The sequence below is a fragment of the Acanthochromis polyacanthus genome, chromosome 11 (genome assembly GCF_021347895.1).
Source record: "Acanthochromis polyacanthus isolate Apoly-LR-REF ecotype Palm Island chromosome 11, KAUST_Apoly_ChrSc, whole genome shotgun sequence".
NCBI lineage: Eukaryota > Metazoa > Chordata > Actinopteri > Pomacentridae > Acanthochromis > Acanthochromis polyacanthus.
The window spans coordinates 23,078,290-23,101,105 of record NC_067123.1 but is presented as its reverse complement, the minus strand read 5'-3'; the positions used below and the strand labels follow the sequence as shown (position 1 = coordinate 23,101,105).

Below are 22,816 nucleotides of genomic sequence, written 5' to 3'. Positions count from 1 at the left end.
ATTAACTGCCTCTCCACAGAGACACTATGGAAATCAGGCAGCTACAAAGGCAAGAGAGGGAGAGGGAGAGAGAGGGGAGGGCGAGGGGAGGCGGTGGTGGTGGTGATGGTGGTGAATGGGGCTATATTATCCTATTAGATGGTGGATATGTCTCGTTTCCCTCCCCTGTCATGAGAAAAACATTAATTTAGAGTGAGAAACGAGACAGAGAGGGAGGGAGAGAGAGAGGCAGAGAGAGAGAGAGGGATGGAGAGAGAGGGGGAAATGGTGAGGGTCTTTAACATTGCTCTTTTATCGAGCTGAAATGGAGAGTCCCCTGGCTCCATTTACCTTGGCAATGAGGATAGAGCCGCTCTCCATGAATGCCATTTAAAATGCCATGGAGATTAAGCATCCTCCCTCTCTCTCTCTCTCTCTCTGTTTCTCACACACACATGCAGCAGCAGCAGCAGCAGCAGCAGCAGCAGCGGCGGTGGTGGCGGCGGCGGGGCTCGTCATAATATGTGTTTAGGAAAACAGCTTTGAGATTCATGAGTAAAGCCCTCTAGGTGCCAGCGCCGAGGAGGGAAGAGAACGGAGAAAGAGACAGAGAGAGGGCCATCACTTAGCTAGAGTGGGCTTTAAGCACTGTAATTAAATCATTAGACCCCCTCCCTCCCTCTCTGCCTCCATCCCTCCTTCCATCCCTCCCCTCTCCCTCCCTCCCTCCTTCTCTCTCTCTCTCTCTCAGCTCAGCCAAGCTCATCAGTGGCTTAGAGTGTGAAATGATGAATCTGTATTTATGGAGGATGGAGTAATTACACAGCTAACCTCTGAGGGAACCCAGGAGGGCCACAGGGCCACCGAGCAGGGTGCAGGGTGCTCAACCTCATTAGCACTGCCCAAGTGTGTGTGACAGAGTGTGTGTGAGGTGTGTGCGTTCAAAAGGAGCACAGTTTTGATAGCTGATTCTGTCAACGAGGAAACATCAAGCTGCACCCTCTCTCGTGTTGGATTCCATTGTTTCTGCTTTGTTTTTAACAGTCCCCCCACATGAAAATGTTGCATCTTTCACACCAAATAGTACCTTTTCCCCCTGTACAACACCAGTGGCTGATCCCAGGGCCTGACACAGTACAGTAGTCCATTCTTCTCAGCCCAACAGCTGTCATTTTCCAGTCCACAGCTCCTGTGTGCTCCATATCTCTGCTATCTCATATCCTCTCCGATCTCTGTCATTACCTTCAGCCTCCTTTATCCTGCCTCTCTAAAAAAAGTGCTCCACTGACTTCCGTCGATCACCAGGGACATTCCTCGCGGATCTGGCCGGCCATATCGATGTCTCCCAGCCCATCTGCTGGCCAGGAATGTCCCGGCATACCCCGCGAGTCAGCATGGAGGGAGAAATTACGGAGAGAATATGCAAAAGAAAGTGTTTCAAACGCATTGTCTTATTAACGGAAAGCTACACTTTTGAATAATTCCAGATGATATCACTGATATGAATGTGCGCATAACAACGTGATTACTTCATGTACAGATGGGCTGAGGTGGAGCATTTGTTAACTAACGTCACACTGACCACAAAAAGACACATTTACACTGCTCACACACACGCTCACACACACAGGTTTCCTTCTCTGTAGACACAGCGAGGACTGTAGGAATTAAATCACACACACACACACACACACACACACTCACACACACACACACACGACCTAGGCTAACCAATGCACTAATCGCCTGCCCCGGGCATAGGAGGAGCTTGGTGCTTAAGTAGGCTGCCAATCAGTCAGTCAGCTCCACATCCAGAAGCTCCTGCGGCCAGACACACGCATCACTCCGCACTCGAGGTGCCAAACTGCGGCTCTGACACAACTCGGAGGAAGAGGAGAAGTGGGGAAGCTTGACAGTTTCTAAAAAAAAAAAAAAGGGGGTATCTTGTGATTTAGACAGCCCCCCTTTCATCCTCCTCTTCTTCTTCTTTCTGGGGATTCCTACTTTCTCTGTTTTTTTTTCTCTGCGTCCTTCTTGCTGTTGTGTGACTTTGGAGAGAGATTTACTGTACGCGCTCTCCGGACATGTCTTTCCCTCAGCTGGGGTATCCCCAGTTCCTCAGTGCCGCACATGAGGTGTACGGGAGCGAGCGGCCGGCCTCTGCCCGGGAAGGAGCTGCCGAAGGCGGCGTGAGCTCCTCCGCCACCGCGGCGGCTGTCGGCTCTATGCTGGGGATGTACGGGAGCCCATGGGCGGCTCATAACTACAGTGCCTTTCTGCCGTACAGCGGAGCCACAGACCTCGCCCTCATATCCCAGATGGTGAGAGCTGATACTTGTTTCCTCACTGAAGCTGCTCAGGTGTTAATAATAGAGCAGCTACTTTGCGCTTTACTCATGTTGGTGTGTGTTTTTTATTGCAATGCGTAATTTAGAAATTACTCAAACATATCTAAATACACATATTGTTGCTTTTCTAGAATATTTGCATTCATTTTATTAATTAAAATCTCAACTACTATTTAAGTGTCTTTATGTTTAAATTGCAAATATTTATAGAGCTGTTTTGCACTAAAACACTCAATTAGAACAGAAAGTAATTATCATTTGGAGCGAGTCTAAATTTCACAATTTTGGGTTCAGATTTATTTTTGCTTCTCTGTAAATAATGCAAATTTGAGGGAATTAGATCCTGCTAATTTAGATTTTATCTGCTCTATGCTAGAAATCAATGAAATAATTAATTGAATTAATTGGAAAAACCTTTACAGAATATGTTAGAGACCACAGCTATTTTATCTGTCATATCAAAACAAATATTTCAAACAATTTTAAATTGCAACGACTTCATTAAATAAAATTACAGTTAAAATTCTTTTTAAAATGAAGAATTTTCGAGTTAAATATATTTTTTTGATGCTGTCAAATTATGATTTGCGTAAAACTTCCAAAAAACTTTATTGTCACAGGAACATCTCTTCACTTCTTGATTCTGATGCCTTTTCTGAACTTGAAGAAATAACTTTGACTCGCTCAACAAGTTGCCACCTCCTCTCTCCCAATAACATCTCAGGGCTCCCAGTACGAGCTGAAGGACAGTCCGGGCTCCCACCCAGCCTCCCTGCCTGTTCACACCGCCCAAGGCTTCTACCCATACGGCCAGTATCCGTACGGGGACCCGTCCAGGGCCAAGACGGCCACCAGGGAGACCACCAGCACCCTGAAGGCCTGGCTGCAAGAGCACCAGAAGAACCCCTACCCCACCAAAGGAGAGAAGATCATGCTGGCTATCATTACTCGGATGACCCTCACACAGGTGGGTGATGTGGAGAGTGTCAGCTGTGACTTTGTGTTGAAGAATCCTAAAAATCAGCCCAGTGCTGCGTATCAGGGGCCCTATACTTTGGGGAGACTTGATGAGCGCATGTTGAAAGCACCTTTTGTTGATCATTCACAGAGATAATAAATTACCAAGTGGTTGTTTTTAAAGGTTGCATTCATTTTTTTTTTTTTTTTATAAATCTCTGCAAGAGAACTGCTTATTTCCACTAACTGACACATTATGAAAATCCAATTGCCATTTATTCATTGAATTAAGACATCCAAAGAGAGAATCGAGATTTGTCCTCTCAAAGCTTTGTCAATATTAACAACAAATTATGGACACTGACTAAATAATTGTGGATCTTCTTTTTGCATGTTTAATAATTTCCTATACAGCTTTGAGCGTCTGATTAATAATGTGTTAAAAATGCCTTTTCCCTGTCTAGGTATCGACGTGGTTTGCAAACGCCCGCAGACGCCTAAAGAAGGAGAACAAGGTAACTTGGGGCCGCAGCGCGGAGGACCGGGACGGCCGCATCTTCAGCAGCGATAACGAGGACGAGCACGGCAAGAACGGCAGCGAAGACGAAGACGAAGAGGAGGAAATCGATTTGGAAACCGTCGATATCGAGAGACCCGAGGAGCAGCGAGCAGGAGAGCAGGGTTCCGGGAAGGCAGAGGGAGAGGCAGGCCTGTCCGCCAGAGAGCAGGCCTCGGAGTCGAAGAGCTCAGAGAGCAGCAGGACGCTTTCTGTGGAGGGCCTGAGAGGAGTGGAGGCGGCTGTTTCTCTCAATAAATCTCCTGGTGTGAAACTCGCAGTGGATCATTCACCCAGCAGACAGGAGTGCCAGAGACCACCGCAGAGCAAACCTAAAATCTGGTCTCTGGCTGAGACCGCCACCGCCCCCGACAGCTCTCACAAATCTTCCCCGGTGGCCCATGCGCACCACCCGGCTTTGGCCTCCGCCGGCCACCCGGCGTTACTCCCGGGTCATGGAATATATACATGCCAGATTGGCAAGCTGCACAACTGGGCCAACGCGGCTTTTTTGAATGCCAACTCTCTTTTGAACATGAGATCGCTCCTCGGAGGAGCGCCGACCGGACACCTGCCTCTCCACGGCGCTGTGCCGGCTGCGCGCCATGACGCACGGCCGGCAGCGGCTGGAACAGGAGCCTCGGGGACGGAGGAGGACAGTGATGTAGAGTCGTCGGGCAGTTTCAGCCCAAAAAGAGATGGTATGGACTGCATGTTATTTATTTTGTCCAGACTGGGCCTCCGTAGTTACCTTTTACGCACATGACGATAAGAAATGATCCAAAAACAATTACCAAGAGGATATCAGGCTCAATCGAACTTGATTTTTTGAAGTAAATATTTCACCAATAAATTGTCACTCATCTGGCCTTATTTTTTTCCCCCCCAGATGAAGAGAGCGACCACAGGCCTGATTCCCTGAAGTCCCCGTTTCAGCTGATCACTGACAGGTAACCTCGTGCATTTGAAATCAATTTGGCATTATGACACTATCAACCTCAATTTCTTTCCACATGTCTTCTGCTAAATGAACCTGAAAACGTAGGTAAACACTGCTACACCTGACTGGGCGGGAGGCTGAGCCCAGCACATAAATCATGTGATTGAGTCCCCCACTTTAACGCCTCGTCAGGCAGCAGTCTAATATATCCTCCCCCTCCTCCCCTCACCAACAATGAGTTATCGCCACCTATGTCATTTAAATAATCTGCCGCCATTTATTCACGCCCCCTCAGTGAATGAAGCTAATGCATGTCAAAGAAAGCGCTGATAGCAACATCATCAGTGAAGTGGAGCGTGAAAAGACATAAAACAATTTACCTACAGTGATTTTTTTAATTTGCATAAATAAAGTTTAACATCACCGGGGGGGGGGGGGGGGGGGACCTCCAAGATTTAAAATTAGTGGATTAAAAAAGGTGTATTATTAAGAACATCTAAGAGTAAAAAATCACCTCTAGTTTTTGATCCTACAGTTGATTTCAAATTCCAAACTGATGATTCCAAATATGTAGATGTTTAATTTCTGCATTCTTGTTGTCTTTCCTCAGACCTCACCATGGGACAGCATCGCAGCGAGTTCTGACAACAACAATATAAGAAGACAAAGAACAAAAGAAAGGAATAATTTTATTTAATGGAGAACAGTTTACCGAAGGCTATTTTTTTTTGACTGGGCGACCTGTCATAGTATTACTGTTTAGCTTCTACATGCAACAGAGATGGTTGTTTTTGTCACAGATTTGCTTGTATCTCTCTTTTATGTCCTGTTTTTTTCCCCCTTCTTCTTCCTCTTCTGCTCTTCTGTTGTGAATGGAAACCCTGAAAATTGTAAATACAGGATATGAATGTGTCTTTAAAGAATATATTTTTTGGGAACTAAATAAATGTCATTATAGTCATTTATTATTGCAGACTTTACCCCCCTCCTGTATTGAATTAATTCATTTAAAGGAAAAAAAAAAAGGGGTCTGCAGCGGGCATGAAGAGGCGAAACTTCCAAGGAAGGATTTTTCAAAAGTGTTTACCTTCTTTTAGTGAGATTTTTTTAAATGATTCTAATTTACATGATGATATATGACAGATATCAGTTTTAATTTGAACAGTCTAATTATTGTCAGCATAGAAATTCTCCTTTTATTGTTCCTTCCTCCAAGAAGTTAAGTGTGAGTTCACAGAGGATTTGGGTATTTTAAGGGTAATTATACATTTCTATTAATATTTATATAATGCATATATATTACAGCTAATTTCCATTTGACCCTTTTGTCCGTGTGTCTGGTTTGTCTCGTATTCTCCTTGCCAACTAAACCATGCACTGTCAGCCCTTTTCTCTTTACAAGAAAAGTCTCGCCTTTATTGAAATCTGCACTCTCGCCAAAACTCCTAGACTTATGCCAGCTTCTTGGAAGCCACTGCAAACGCTGCGGAAATTGAAATTGAAGATTTCCAGGACCTTGTGAACCTGCGCCTGTGCTTTCAGCCCAGGCCTCCTTGCTTTAATGTTGGATTATACCCCCTCAGTACCACCGCTGCCGCCTCTGAAATATGGATCAGACGGCAGGAAAGGCCAGCAGCCAGCGTGGGGGCGGCAGCTCAGGGGGAGGTGGACGGGAAGGGGGGGCTGCGTGTCGCTCCATGGCATCCTTGACGTTCACAGGCCCGAGCGCAGGGGGGGTCACGGGGAGAAAGAGAGGGGATGGTGGGGGGTCTTAGGGCTGCTAATAGTGATTGTTTCTCAGAGCTGTGGTCCTGTGCTTGGTTTAGCAGCACGTCATGCATGGCGCATAGTTTGGGGTCCTCCGGCCTCTCGAGGGGCCCAGACAGCTTTGGGTTCACGGACGGACAAAATCTAGATTTAGCTGTGCATTTAAGCACTGGTAGACGTAGCAGACTGAAGCAGAAATCTGCAAAAAAAAGTTGCAACTCTTAGATTACAACTTTTATTTTGACAGCTCAATCCCTGCAGTCAAGGTGTGCTTTAAATATGGCGTTTCCAATCTGTCTAATTTTAGGTGGTCACATTGAAGTCTATGGAGCACTGGGATGGTTAGAGCTGTGCTAAAATGGGATCATATGTGGCAACATGTCTGCAGAGGTGCAAAAAAAATGTGCCAATTGAACTGCTTTCTGTCACCCAACAGCAACAGTTGATAAGTCACCTGAAGTGCAACCGGTGCATTGACTTTGATGTCTTCTGCTAAAATGTGTGATTTAATTGAAACCGGTATAGATGAGGATGAAACGGGGCAGCAGATGTACAGTTTCACAGTCAGATCATGGTTTAAGCGAGCGTCGTGCACTCAAAGACAAAGAACCTGAGCCACCAGATTTATGGACCAGGAGATGTGACTCAATGCTGCCACCTGACTCTCAGATACAGTAGGACATGAATGTACCACGAGGACTGCAACAGTGGCTGCGTCTGTACTTCCTCTCAGGCACAAAACACTCACCCTCACTGCGAGTCCACTTTGATACATTTAGCTTAAATGTAAAACTTTTACTGGTGCGTCTTCTGCACAGATGTCATCTGAGTTGACAGATTCTGACATCCATCGACCCATCAGTGAAAACCACATCTTTCTACATTTGGTATTTTAATGTGAAGAGTTCTTTTTGAAAAATGCATTGACACAAAGCATAAAATAAGGCTGCTTTCAGATAAATGATATGGAGATACAAGGTTTCCAAAGGGCAGCAATGACGTCATGCTGCTAATGATAGAGTGATGGATTTATTCTCACTTCAACTGGGCTTAAATGACCAAAATATAACACAGTGCCAAGAGCTCCTCCGCCAAGCCTCATATACTGGCCTTATTGTAAATACCAATTCCGTCTTAATTCGTACAAATTTGTACTTCTCCTGCCAGAACCTAATTTGTATCTTCATGGAGGATCACAGCTCTCACAAAGGCTTGAAAAACACCTGTTATAGTACACGTGTGCTCCTCTAAGACAGAGTGTTTAACAGAAGGTATAAAGTTGGGCATGTCATTTTTCATCCTATTATAATTGATTCAAAACTGAGCTGATAAGCTGTGCTTTGATTTATACCCTCACTTCACAGTTTTGTGGTGTTAAACTCACGGCTGTTCAGGGTTTTTCCTGGCTCCGGAAGGGCTAGAACAGACAGTCAACATGGCATATTTGACAGAAATCTGTGCATTTTCTTGCTAATTTTGACTATAAGATAAACAAAAAACATCTAATATGCCTGAGTGAATGAAACTCCAATTAACAAACTGAAATTGCTATTTTCATTCTTAATTTTTATCATTTTGTCGCAGCTGATTTTCATTTGGTGCCGGATAAAGTGCTCCTTGCGGGTAAAGTCCTGGAATTTACTGAAAACACAGTTTATTTAAATGAATGAATTGGTCTGTATTTTCTACTGTGATCAGAACAGGGAGTCCTACGAAAGCACAATTTTATTTATTTGCACATTTTGACGCTCACACGGACTGAATTCACCCATTTCCCCAAAGACATCCTTAAAGAAACAGTTTGTTGAGAGTCAGTTGTAACAAAACCACCCTTTTAAAAACAAAGCATACAATTTTTTAATTTTGTTTTTGTATGATGCAAACAAACAACATATAAAGTATGAATTAGTGAGCTCATGTATGCAGATTTTGTTACTTTTCCACAGAACCCGGCCTCATTTTCCCCACTATTTCTAAGGTAAGCTCACAAGCATCGGATTTCATAATGATGCTGAAAAGTGACTTTAAATCTGACATTTGTGCCTGAGCAAAAATAAGAGAGTCGTGACTGGTGGTGCTTTCAGGTGGATCAGATTTTTTTTTCCTCATTCAAAACTCTGTACAGAATTCATCCATCTCTCCATCCTTCCATCCACATTTCTATTAACACACAGAGAGAAAGAGTCAGGAAACAGGAGATGGAAAGAGCAAATTCGAGTGTAAAGAGAGCAACTGAGAGAGGGAGAGATGATGCAGTGAGAGCTGTCATTGATGTGAGAGCAGCATGGAAGGAAGCCAGACACTTGAGGCCATTTTCACTTCCTCTGCCAGCTCTGACAGACTGCCATCAGCACCGCTGAGGAGAATATCAGCCACTCTTTCGCTTACACACACTTCACTTTTTCTACACTTCATCCCAGCCAGACCGCGCTACTGTTCTTCCAAGTACCCAAACAATATGTTATTCTTTCAAAGTTGGAAATCAGTGAGCTTAGCATGATGGAGCTGAAAATGACATCAAATGGCCGTTTTATCAGTTACACAGTGTGTCCAAAACATGTTTTGTTATAAAAGGAGTGGAAAAAGTGAGCAGATCCAAAATATGATTAGTGGATTCTGGCTGGTGCCATCACAAACTTCTTCAGAGTACCAAGTTTAGGCTTCGTGTTGGTTGGTTGTCACCCAAACAGTCCCAAAACTTTTCAAAAATAGAACCAGGTAGACAATGTAAAAAAAAGAAAAGAGCCAGCAGTGAGGTAAACAACCATCACTAGGAATAAGACTCGTATCAGCCCCTCAAACTCTCAGTGTGAACAGAGTCTTCATTGGTGCTTTGGTGTTCTGATATAGGCTCTTTGGTGAGTTCTAATCCCTATTAAAGAGGCAGATTATGGAAGGGATTTGGCTTTGATTTGCCTGTCCCACTGCTCTTTTCTGTCAGCATCTCACTCTCTATATATACACCCTTCTCTCGTTTTCTTTCTCTCTGCTCCGCTGTCGTGTTGATGGGATGGTCAGGGGCTGAACAATGATTACCTCCATGTGTCATCCCCCTCACACTCCCACCCATTAGCCATCCTCCTGTGATTATGGCCACATGTATGAGGGCCCCCGGTCGCCTGAATAGATTTGTTAAAGGCCCCCAGTGGATGAGAGAGGTCCAAGCCCTGTAGCCTGGCCCTCGTGTGCGGATCTGTCCCCTTTCGAGGCACTCTGCATGGGGGTGAACTCTATGCCAGTCCCCCCCCACTCCTATTCCTACAGCAGTTATCCCTCCTACTCCTCTCCGCTCCTCCGCCACGCAGAGATAATCAGGCTTATGTAAAGACGACGTGCTCTTTTGACAGTCATCAGCTCATCAGTGATCCAATCAAGCCCAAATCCGCCATTGTTCGCCCCTCAAAGTGTCTCAAATCCGCTTGTGCAGGAGAGAGGGGCTGCGCTCTTTATCCTGCCAATCACTCCTGACATTCCTGCCACTGTTGCCATGGCCTGGGGTCAGAGGTCGTGAAAACAGAGAGCATGAGCTGACTCGGGGAGAATGGCGGAGCACTAAAGGAGGGACTCGCCGCTCAACGGCCCCATTGGTCAGCCAACGCAGGGGGTAAATGTAGACAAGTTAGGACTCTATAGCCCCGCTGAGAGGGCCAGCCGGACAGAAAGAGACATGGGCATGTGAGGAGAGAAAAGGGGGGATGATGAGGCAGAGAAAAGGGCCGAGGGAAGAGACAGAGGGCAAGAGAGGTGTGTGCGGAGAAAAGGGGTAAAAAAGAGGGTTAGGGAGGGACAGCGTTTGATTGCCAAATAGGCTTTATGGAGCTTGACCTTGAGGGGCTTGGAGAAGAAAAGGCCTGACACACAGTTAAAGTGTGTAATAGAAATAATGAACATGTGAGTTCATATTTTTGGAATTTTTAACGGATTTTCTGTATCTAACACTTGTTGTTGCAGGAGCTCCTAGCCCAAAAGCAGCCAGACAAAAAAAAAAAAGAAAAAAAAAAGGCAGGTTTGATCCATGTGTGTGTGCGAATGCTAGCTGCTGAGCTGTAATTTGAAATGGAAATGTACCTCCCAACGCAATGAAGCTAATGCATGTCATTGCAGGATAAGCGGGGCACTGGGTTAAATCTGTTGTAATGTTGTCAAAAGAATAATTTTCTGTACCCAGTGTATACGTAAGTGAGCAAATGTTTAGCCGAGACAAGATATCATAGGGAATTTACGCCATTCACTGTTCCTCCATAGGGATTAGTGGAATTAAGCGTTTACACAAAAGCAAAGTATCAAAACTCATGAGTAATTCAACAAGCTCCACAATACTCAGTTTACCGAGTGCTGCTGCTTAGCCTGCGTTTATTGTCGCGTTGCAGCTGCGAGTACCGTACAGACAAATCGCAAACATTGTCACTGGCTTTTAAAGGAGACAAATTTAATATACAGGGAAAATACACACAACAAATACTATGAAAGGGTGGGAGTGATAAGTCTTTTCTCTTGTTGTCTGCCTATTCATGGCAATAATCTGAGGGAAGAAGCAGATTAGGACAGAGGGCGGGTTTGCGGCTGGGTGTTCGCATCGCTGGCTCCTTTCAGCCATTTTGAAACAATGTTTATCCACTGGTTTGTTCTAGCATCGCAACTTAGCTTAGTGTACTGCTGTGAGAGTCCTGAGGGGGCTGAGGACTCGCTGCGTCTTTGTTTGGCATCCATTGAGACACACTGGTGTGTTGGAGCAGGGCGGAGAAGCTGCACAAAATTAATGCATATGAGGTCGTGGCGATTTCTGTGATTTGCGTCTGAGTTTGTGAAGTATTCGGGAAATGTTGCGAGGAGTGAATGCATCAAAGTCTTGTTCAGGATTTTTACAACTACTGTTTGGGTGTCAGGAAGACAGTCAACCCCTGGTTTGACTTTCTAGAGACTAAAAACGTGCTTTGTGATGTTTAAACTGCAGGAAAATTCCGTCGACGCAGGTTGTTTTTATTATGCCAAATGAAGGCTGGAACTCTAATGAGAGTTTCTAATGCAAATAATTTATTTCTATGAAGCTCCTGTCAGACAAGTACTCATTTTAATTCATCTGAGGACAATTGAATGTGTCGGCTTCATGTCTGAATGAGCATACTAGTCTCTTTTCCATAAAAGTCATGGGGGCAAAGAGTTCAGGAAGTGATGCAAAAGCTGCGACCTAATCCCAGCTATTGTTTTGAAGACGCAAGAACATGAGGAAAAAATCTCCATCTGCTACGTCCTAGACAAAACTCTGACCTCACGCGTCATCTGTCACTTTATAAATCCAAAGTCCAATCTTGAGCATATTGCAAACACTGTGCTTATATCGTCTCTCTCCGTCACTGTTGCGGGTCTGAGTGAAGCCACGTCATGCAAAGTTATGTGTCTCATGTGAAGAAAACTTTCTAGAAATGTCTACAGCTAATGAAATGAGCACCATACTGCACTATAACCACAAAGAAGTCTCCTGATGTAGCCACATTGGGCGCATGAGTTAGGGAGGCACACTCATGTCTGTGTCAGAATGAACTGTGGTCATTTTCATGATCATCCAATGAAAATTATAATTATTATTTTTTTAAAATCTAATGTCTAAGGTGTTTTTATTTTATATGCTAAAAGACACACTATGTGCAGAAGAAGACGCCAACACCATGGATGAGCATTTCCACCTAGAAACTGCTGCTGACAGTCTGAAAAACACAGATTCGGGGTTTTATATGTAACAAACCAAAGGAACTACTCTTGTCAGTTTACAGGCTGGATTTTCTGCATCATTATTCATCTTCAGAGTTGGCTTCTGGCTCAATTACACAAATGTTACAACTTGACACTATATAATGTAGTTTAGTTGAGTGCTTGAACAGGGACTGTGTAGATCTGCATATTCTACAGGAACTCGCGGTATAGAGTTACACAGAAGTTATTGTAAGACAGGATCAGATTTTTGTCACAGTAAAAAATTCTAAATATGTATCTTATGACAGAGATGTGTCTTTAGGGGTTAAATCCTTAACTGTGGGACTTTAAAGTTGTGGTACAGTTGTATTTTTTGGCATTATCAAGCAGAAATTCCACAGAAATCTATGAGTATATTGAATTGCAAGCCATCTGAGAGGAAACTAGACCCTTGCATCTCATCTTGACTCAGATTTTAGGCTTTAGAAAATCTGGTCCGTGACAGGAGACTTCAACCAATTACAGACTTTTTAACCACATCATGTGAGATAGGACAAAATCTACAATGAGAGCAGGAATTTTTGGGCACAATGGGTTACACGGAGAAGAGCGGCTTTTGAATCCTTTGTGATGCCACATATTAATGTTGTCTTTTAATTTGACTTTTTTTGCACATCAGGCAGAGTGTGGAGAGAGGAAGTAGGATCATTTTTGTTTTGTTTTTGTTTAATTTATCCAGTATTTTAGTGGGTAGTCTAATATGTAAAAAACTAATGATGCCTCGGTCAGTCACTTTGCTTATTGCGAAAATATCCACTTTGAGCCCATCACAGCTGATACTGAGCAAGAGGCAGGCCACTAGTCCATCAAAACCCTAACACATGCTTACATGTGGCTAATTAAGATTCCTCAGATAACCTAGTATGTATGTGTTTGGACTGTGAGAGGAAGAACCCAGAGAAAATCCACTGAGAACATGCAAAGTTCACACAGACAACTGACATCTTCAAAACCTTCTTGCTGTGAGGTGACAGTGCTAACCTCTGGATCACCGCTGCATCAAGTATAAAAGTCAGCTAACTTGGGGCTGCATTCTAAAATATGAATCATTGTGTCAGGGCTGCATGGTGGCTTGGTGGTTAGCACTTTCGCCTTGCAGCTAGAAGATCACTGCTTCGCGTTCCCTTCCCGGGGTTTTTCCGCCTGGAGTTTGCAGGTTCTCCCTGTCCCTTTCTCTGGGTACTCTGGCTTCCTCCCAGTGTCCAAAAAAATGCTGAAGTTAACTGGTAACTCTGAATTATTCGTGGGTGTAAATGCGAGAGTGACTGTTTGTCTACAAGTGTTGATCTGTGACTGGCGGCCTGTCCAGGATGTCCTCTGCCTTTACCCTAAGTCAGCTGGGATAGACTCCAGCGCTCCCATGACCCTAATGACGATTAAGCGATATATAGATAATGGATGGATTGTATGAAGCACCATCTACATAAATATGTTAGCAAGCTCTCAATAGAAATTGAGTTGAATCAATATTTTTTTAGACTTGAGTGACTGTGTAGTAAAAAAAACATGTTTCATTTTAGGAAATTTTTGACATAAATGGATTTGTTTTAGAAAAATGACTGAAATGATCTCATAAGACAAAGATTCTGCCAATGTACAGTAACACCGGGTGAGAAAACCCTTTCTGCTGTCTTTCACTTTGTGGATAATGACAGATGACTCGTGGGTCACATATCTTCACAGTGTAATTACATATGAGATGCGTGCATGTGCATGGACACACACTCTATCATTCTAGCATGTACACACACACACATACACAACTCCCCCCCCCCACACACACACACACGTACAAACAGTTGCAGAGTAATGTGAGTCCTCATTCATTTACCCAAGTCGTTTAGGGTAATAGAGCTTAATGGAGTGTATTAACCCTGTCCAGCTTGCGTTTCCCCCTCAGATGTGTGTGTGTGTGTGTGTTCATGCACATGCACAGGGAAAGGGGAAACCTGCCAACTGTTTATCTGCAAGGGACACACACACAGGGGGAGCAGAGATCTGGTTTCCCACTGTCACAGATGCTTACCCGCCTCTCCATTAGTGATGTGATTGGAGTGGACATAGAAAACCAGCAGCCTTGTTCCCACTGGGGCAATCCGGGAAAATTATTGCCCAGCTCCGGGGGAACGTCAGCGCTCCAGAAAGAAGCACTTAATTGACTATTATCGCATACAACTTCTCTGTCAACCGCATAGCATGTGTTTCTGAGCATTTGGTGTGGATTAATACTTTGTGAAATAGTGTTTGATGACACGGAATCCGTCGCGGCAAACAGGAAGAGGCTCACAGGAGCTGCAGGGCTCTATAGATGTAGAATGAGGAGATCAGACGCTCAGCAGCGTTTACTGGGGAAATAACAAATAGATGATCAGTGAAGATTGAAGATTCACAGAAAAGTTAACATCTTTAGTTTGTCTTTACCCTTTTTTTCTGTTTGGTACCAGGAGAAAATCATATGGTAATCTATAAAGAACACTATGATGTTTAGTCTTTGATTAAAAAAAACACTGTGACAAACATCATACACTGAATATGATGAACCATAATGGCACTAAAACAAAGGGAGGAAGCTCAGTTGGGGCGGACGCTGCTGGTGGCCAGAAGTCCTGGGAGGTCCAGTTAGAAATGTAACACGAAATCTGCAACCGCTCCTGAGTGTGTGCAAGCAGACAAGCAGGCCCACTGTGTAGCCTTTGGTCAGTCTCTAAATTGTAGATGACCTTTTCACCCTGGTCAATAACAACTGCAAGCTGAGCCCACTGCACCCTCAGGCTAACACCAGCACACACACACCAGAACCACAAGAGTAAGGCTGCAATTCCCTGAACCACCAGAGGATGGCAGCTGCGGTCTAAGCAGCAGAAACACTGGCGGGAATGTAGCAGTGATTCCCCTTTTCATGGCTTTCCTCAATCTATAAATCTAAATTGAACACCCTGGTACAGTGCTCTGTGGCAAAACGTGATTCATAGTTTTATAGTGTTGTGGGATTTTCTAATTATTTCATTTTGTGGTTTCAGTGTGGATGAGTTATTTCATGATGACAGTCATGGATTTTTTTAAACCAAAGAAACAAAGTACAAAGATTCAGATTCAACTTGCTTAACCAAGATCTTGGGCCTTCTTTACCAGCTCAAAAACATTTTCAAAATCAATAAATTATTCTGTTAGTGAAGTTCTAAAAGGTTCCAACATGCCCATAACATAAGCAACATGCATGGCCTACAAAATTACATGAATTGTTTCCTTATTTAGTTCTTTGTATTTTTACCATCAAATCTGCACATCCTGATTGCAGCACAGAGAAAACTTTCCAGCAGCATAAATTGCATATAAAAGTCACAGAAAGTGTTTTTTTCTTAAAGTTAGCAATTATTATTGTTATACACACTGCAGTGGGGTCTGAGGAGACACCAAACAAAGAGAAAAAAAGCTGTCTAAAGGAGTAGCTGTAAAAAAAATACTGGTCAAAAAAGGTCAAATAATATGACATGAGCGCAGAGAGGATATAGCATATATATGAACAGAAATCAAGGCAGATCAAGAGAGATAATGGATAAATAAGCAGGGAGGATCAATGGGTGAGTTAAGGTAGGTTAAAGTGTTTGTTAAAGGCTCTATCGGTCTCTGTGGACTGAGGCTTGCAGAGCTGAATAATGTATGTCCGCTCCCGGAGTAATGAAGTGGAAGTGATAGGGAGGAATACGGCTGGCCTCCCAGGGCTCAGCGCAAACTGTACACACTCTTAAGGACTGCCTGTAGCCTGAACCTGTCTAACTCTCAGCATCTGTCTGTCTGTCTGCTTCTTTTACACCCCACACACACTTCCACACACACCGCACTGTGGCTAAGAGGGTTAGCTTGTCTCTGTTCCCGTGTCTTACATCATTGATGAGGAAGACCAGGGCATTTATAGTATCCCACTCAAGAGTTCAACAGCTCCAGATCTTCCACGAGGCTCTTATTAGACAGGAGCAGGAAGCAGTGTGCACAGATAGCATGGCTGCTGTTCAGTGGTCACACAGGTTACCTGGTGTTGGCAGCCTTGTTTGTGGATCAGATCGAGCCTGGTTTGCACTTGTACTCGGCTGCTGCTATCCTGCCTAACAAGAGGCAGCCGCAGTTGGCCGTGTCTTGTGGTGGAAAAGAAAAGGCTGCTTTCTTTCCTCATGACCCATTTATTGCTTGTCCTCTTCTTTCTCCCTGAATATCTCTCCTTTTTCTCAACAAGCAGAAGCTGAACAAAAGGGGGAAAAGTTACCTTATATCACCCCGGTGTTCAAGGCATTTCACCCACGACTTGTGGGGCACAAAGGGGATATATTCTGTATATTAAGTGATGCAGGAGCACTGTGAGCAGAGCGAGTCTTGCACGAAAACACATTTTCTTTTCGCATTGTTTCACTTTATCTCAGAAGATCTTTAGATTTCTGTTGCAACGCAGGTTCAGGAGAGCATACAAATACTACCTGAAACACTGTCCTATTTTTGCTGCTGTCAGATTGATGAAAAGATGTTAAAGGAACAGCTTGACATTTAGGGAAGCACTTGTATTTGCTTTCTTGTCAAGAGTTATATGAAAAAAAATTATATTACTCTCATCTGTGTCCAGTGCACATAACTCTACTGTCATCACCTGGTGATTCAACCTGGAAGTTAGGTGCTCTGTCCAATTTTTAAAAAGTACCTCTAAGGGTTGGTTAATTATCATGTTCTATCTTTATTTTTTTCTTTTACAGAGGCTTGTTGATGCAACTTCCTGGAGTCTTGTCTCTTCAAGCTACCAGTCATTCACCAGAAGCTCTTCAAAGTCTTGGAATGCTTTGTACATAAACAGCATTCTTTGTTAAGGGAAAGTTAGTTAAGGGAACTTCTGTCAAAAAAAATGCACACAACTCCTCCACCACCCATTACCCTGGTAGCATAAACGCCTTGGATACCCGTTGCTGAAATACAGTATTGAAAAAAATGATACCATTACACAATGTGTACTACTGAAATGTATGGGACTTGTGAATAAATGTAACTAAAAAAAAGATGCTTTACAAGATAATATGGCTAAGCAGGTCAATCCAATGTTAACTTAGGCTAGTTGTAAGGTAAACCATTGCCTTTTTACTTAGAGATACTAGAGTAAATTATTTATTTATTATTTGAGCATTTTTGTTTCCATTTAGCTTAACCGCTCAAATAATTGCGTCAGTGATGACAGTTTTAGTCATAATGTCAATACAGACATTTGTAAATGCCTTGGCAAGGCTCCCTCCTTTTGTTTGGCTCTCTTGCAATGTGCAGTAACTAATGGGAAATCTTGGGTGTCAGCTTTCATTCAATGTTGTTCACGTATTTGTAGTTTCCTTTTAACTTCTGCTTCCTACAGTTTGGAATCTTACTTAACATGGGTGACCACACTATTACAAGGATCTATTAGACGATCGTAACTCAACTACTGTTCCTTGCCAAGATTTAGTCTTTTTCAAACTGTAATCACAGGCAGCCAAAAGTTTTCATGTCACTGCCTTGATGTTCCAAATCATAATGGAAAAATACATATCTTATAACCTCATCCCTTGTCTGACTCCCAGGATATTAACTTCTTATAGAAGTCTACTCTTTCCCCCACAGATTTCGTAGAGCATTCTCCTCCCATTCCACTATCGGTGTTTTGTGGTTTTCAAAATGACCTTCACTAAACAAAACAACAGCAACCTCCAAGCAGCAAGTTTTCCCAAAGATTTGGATTGTCCAATACAGCAGTCCTATTTATCTATTTTGGAGAATTATCCATATCAATGATAATATCACCAGAACAATTCCCTTGTCGCTGTATGCCGGGGCACCATCACTGCATCCCGGGCCAAATACAAACACAAACAAAACACAAACAAGCCAGAGTTTTTTTTTCTCTTCACTGCAGCAGAATGATAAAGAGGTACAACCAGACCATTCTCCAGCACTAACATATAACTATAAATATTTTCTTTTTTGCCACACTTTGCACTTTTAACAGTGACTTAGATACATATTCATCAAATTTTAAACTGTTCTACTGTTTTAATCTGCTTCGAAAATGACTTTTACAGACTCTTTTTTTATTTGGCACGTGTTCTACTCAGGGATTGCCTTCAAAATGATGTTGTATTGCTGTCCTAGTCCTATTGCTGTACTCCTAATTCCAGCTGAAATTTAAAATGGCTGCAGTTAAATCTAAATACAATCCAAAACTAATGCCAATACAGTACATTTTGTTAATTTTAAGATCACTATGTGCTTTAACCTATGAAGCTGCTGTATGTTAGCATTAACTATTACATTACTGAATGTATTATTTAGCTGTGGGTGAAAAACAGTACAGGAGAAACTTTCAACTCAAACGTGTGTACTGTAGCTCAGTATCTCCACCAAAGTCAGCATCCATCAGCAAAAGGCAACATCAATCTCAAGTATCAGTTCACTGTATAGCGTATCACTCAAATCTCAACTAGTTCAGCACTGACAGGACGTAAAAGGATTCCAAAATGAAATGAAATTCAAAACAAACCTTCACAAAAATGAATTACATCTAAAATTCTGGGAGATTTTGCTGTCCTTGCTGACATGAAATGAATGCAGCATCAACCCCACAGTTGTTCTTACATTTTCTATTTTGTGCTGATTAAATACATGTCTAATAGTGAGCTTTAAAAGTCCCTGCTGGGGGCATTTTGTTCTGTTCTCCCACTTTCTTTGCCTTTTTTTTAGCTGAATTCTACACATCACATTATTTCGTATCCAACTCAGACACAAAAAAACATTAAAATCATGTTTTTACTCGGGTTGTTAGACGCGTTCTCGTTCCAGTTTAAGCCCTTCAGCGCCACTCGCTGAGATCTTTTTTCAAGGTGAAATAGCTAAAACCAAGATGAAGGCTCAAAAAGCATCTACATGTTAAACAGTGATTAAAATTGCATAGATTTCAGACTTTAAGGTGGAAAATGTTCAAATGCGATGCACCGTGATTGAAAGAAGTTGCGATTGGAGTTGTTTGGCTCTCTCTTGCAAACACTTTCTACGGTACTTAGCCCTCCTCCTCCTCTCACATTAACATGTTTCTATCATTAAACCCCACGCCCCACCCACTGCATAATAGCTGGAGCTGGATGCAGGAAGTAAGAATGTGTTTCTGTTCTTTTTTTGTGTGTGTGTGTGCAGCATCTTGAATGAATGATTGATGTGAAGGGAACAAGATCAGAAAGATATAATCACGGTCTAACGAACGCGGAGCCTTAAGAAATATATACTGGAGGAATGCCATAAATTTATAAACAGGCCATGTATTAATATATAAGTAGTCGATTGAATATTCAAAAAGAGGGAAATAACATAATCTATGCACCTCCATGCGCAGTGCATGCTTTATATTCATTCTTTGTGGAATACCCTGGAAGAAGGGAACAAAAGCTTTGGAAGTTGCACCCGGATCCCCCGTACTCTGTACATTCATCCATCCCTCACAAGTTATTTCCCCATAAACTATACAAAACCAAGATTAAACACAGTCATGTTCATTGTCAGAGGCTAAACAAATTGCCATTTTCTTTGAGTGGCATATGTTTTGTGTGAAGACGTGCAACGCCAGCGCAGGGAGATAACTTAATTTCCAAGCTTTGAGCACAGATGAGGGGGAGACAGTTAGTCCGTGTTCAGTATATGAGCACCTTTCACGGGACAAATGGAATGTCAATCAAGCGCCGGTACACAGATGCCTTCTCCCCGGTGGGGAGCGAGATGCTTTCTGGTGATGCGGCTCTGTTGTTCCAGCCTTACTCTGGGTGCACTGGGAATATTTTGTCCTTTTACCCCTCCACATCCCCTCGCTCCATTTCAGATCCCTTGAATATTATCGATTTCTTGGCTCCTCAAGTTGGCTCCTTTTGGTTTTCCCTCGTCTCCACATCCAATTCTTCAGGCACGGAAAGGTTCTTACCCCACTCTCCTTTGATACCATTTGGAGGAATCGTGGTTAATTATGTATCTGGCAAGACTAAACAATGCTTAAGCAGAATACAATGGAGAACCACCTACTGACAACATGTTTTATTGTTTTTCATCAAAATATCAAATCTTGTTATCTTGTTATTATGCAGTTGGAGTTACTTCAGCATTACTTATTTTTTGTATAATTGTGTTTAGACTAAAAACTGTTACAATCTAAATGATCAAAACTGTTTTTTCTTCTGAATTAGTGCCTATACTTGAATGATATCATGTAGAACATTAAAACCAATAAAAAAAATCAATAATCCATAAAACTAATTTTCACAAAATTAATCATATCTTATATTGCAAAAGTTGGAATATTGGGATATTTTGCTGTCTTTGCTCACACTAAGTGAATACAGCAGAAACTCCATAGTTGTTTCTTTTACGTTCTTGTGCTATCAAATACACGTCTGATAGTGGATGGATTTTGTTTGCTGACAGTCAGGTGAGCTGCTCTCCCACTTTCCTTTTTTATTTCTTAAAGCAGACCCTACACATGAGAATATTTTATATCCACTACTCCACTATTTACTTCGTATCCGTAGGCCCTTCAGCACTACTCACTGAAATCTTTGTTCAAGGTGAAATAGCTTAAACTGAATTAGTGTCCACACTTGTGGCAAGATAGCACAGATACTTTTTTGTTTTTGTTTTGCTTCTGTTTAGATTCAGACAGAGGAATAGTTGAAATTTGAAAAGAAATTAGAAGACTGTTGCTATCACAATCATAAAAATGAGTATGTGGTTATTGTTGTTGAACAGTGTGTTTTGTTGACCCATTCATCAGCCCTGATCTCCTCTTTGTATGACTTTCACCCACAGCACTGAGGTTTATGTACCATGTGGGACTAGAATTCTTTCATTTTGTTTTGTTTTATTTGTGACAAAAATTTTGTTTACAATCGCTGTTTAGCTTTTGCACCAAATTTCATGACCAAAGCTTGGAAAAGATCATGGTTTGATCACGTTACAAGCCACACTTCACATTGCCTGAAGTGTTAATGACAATATCAGTTGAGAAAATCTGGCTGCTGTGTCATGGTGTCTATTTTTTAACATTCAAGGAATTTGAAGTTACTTGGAACAAACAATTTGCCAAACAGTACCTGGTGTGTTCAAATGTGATGCCAAGAGATCCTGACAAAGCAGCAGTATGTGACAAATTGTAAGCTAGACTGGACTATGACTTTGTGGCGACATAACTATGTCATTTCCTGTCATACTCACAATGGCCACTAGAGGATACAGTCACAGTGAAATGGAACTGCACTGTAATTGGTTGCTTACACAAATTAACTATGGAGTTGTTTTTGTATGGGAGTATAATGTTACTTAAGCACTTCTAGTACTACATCGTCTGGTTTGATACAGAAAAGGTATTCATGAGCCTGAGAGGAAACATCGTTAGCATTTAACAAAAACTGCAATCTTTCCCTAGCCTAGCCGCGCTAGACAACCCACGGCAACGAATTTAATTCTCTGCCAGGGTGGGTCTAGTTACCCTCCATAAGGCTCGAGGCTGGATTCTCCTAAAACTGGCCGGACAAATCACCATGAAGTGTAGAGTCAGAAGGCGGGCGTAACTAAGTGACGACAGAGGTGTTACGATTCTGACAGAAACAACCAGTGCACAATAAACAGTTATCTTTCGACTCGGCTTTGGCCACAGCCCTTAAAGATTTGAAGCTAAAATTCAACTTGAAAGATAAACAAAGGACGGCACTGAAGTGTTTCATTGAGAAGAAAGACGTATTTGGACTTATGCCGACGGGATATGGCAAATCCTTAATATACCAGTTGGCTCCACTGGTTGGGAAGCTAATGGGACTTAGCCACAATCCGCCGGCGCTCTGGGAACTACGTCAGCCTATTCGTTACACTGATTGGTTGTATATCTACCCAATTGCTGCAGAGTGATTTGAAAGACAACCTTTTAGCCCGCCTCCCTCCCTGTCGAGCGGCCCTAGACCCTTGTGCCTTCAGAAACATGGGTCTAGCGCGGCTAGGCTAATCTTTCCCCAATCTAAACCAAAAGTTTCTTTTTTCTCTAAACCGAACTCCCAATGGTAGTCTGATGCCACAGTTCTGTGCTTAAAACTAATGCTTCATTTACTCTCCCAAAATGCATCTGAACAAAATCTAAGTTCTCTTAACAAATTTAATAAGAGATTAAATATTATGCAAATTTAGAGACATTCTCTGATTAAAATTAAGTTTGTACCTTGTAAACAAATCAATTTAATTATCGTGTACTAGAAGACAAACAATGACTAATATAAGCAGTCCCGGCAGAGTGTTTCTGTGTTTTAAAAACATGGATTCAGAGGGTTTTGCACATAAGAAACCTCAGGTCTGTCTGCAGAGAGGGACTTTTAGTGCATCATTAGTTTTCTTCAGAATCAGTTTCACGTTCATCCATATCTGCATGGCTGAATTACTCCAATATTGCAACCTTCCATTCTGATATGTAAAGAAGTTTCATAGTGTTTCAGCAGA

General features: G+C 42.5%; 1 protein-coding gene across 1 annotated transcript; it reads left to right on the top strand.

Annotated features, from left to right (window-relative positions):
- The first annotated feature begins 1,583 nt into the window (after positions 1-1,583).
- On the top strand, positions 1,584-5,760 carry irx1b (iroquois homeobox 1b). The gene is made up of 5 exons (XM_022211952.2): positions 1,584-2,300; positions 3,052-3,294; positions 3,749-4,541; positions 4,730-4,790; positions 5,391-5,760. Exons 1-5 carry the CDS (start codon positions 2,064-2,066, stop codon positions 5,437-5,439), a joined length of 1,383 nt encoding a protein of 460 aa, XP_022067644.1. The 5' UTR covers positions 1,584-2,063; the 3' UTR covers positions 5,440-5,760.
- The last annotated feature ends 17,056 nt before the right edge of the window (positions 5,761-22,816 follow it).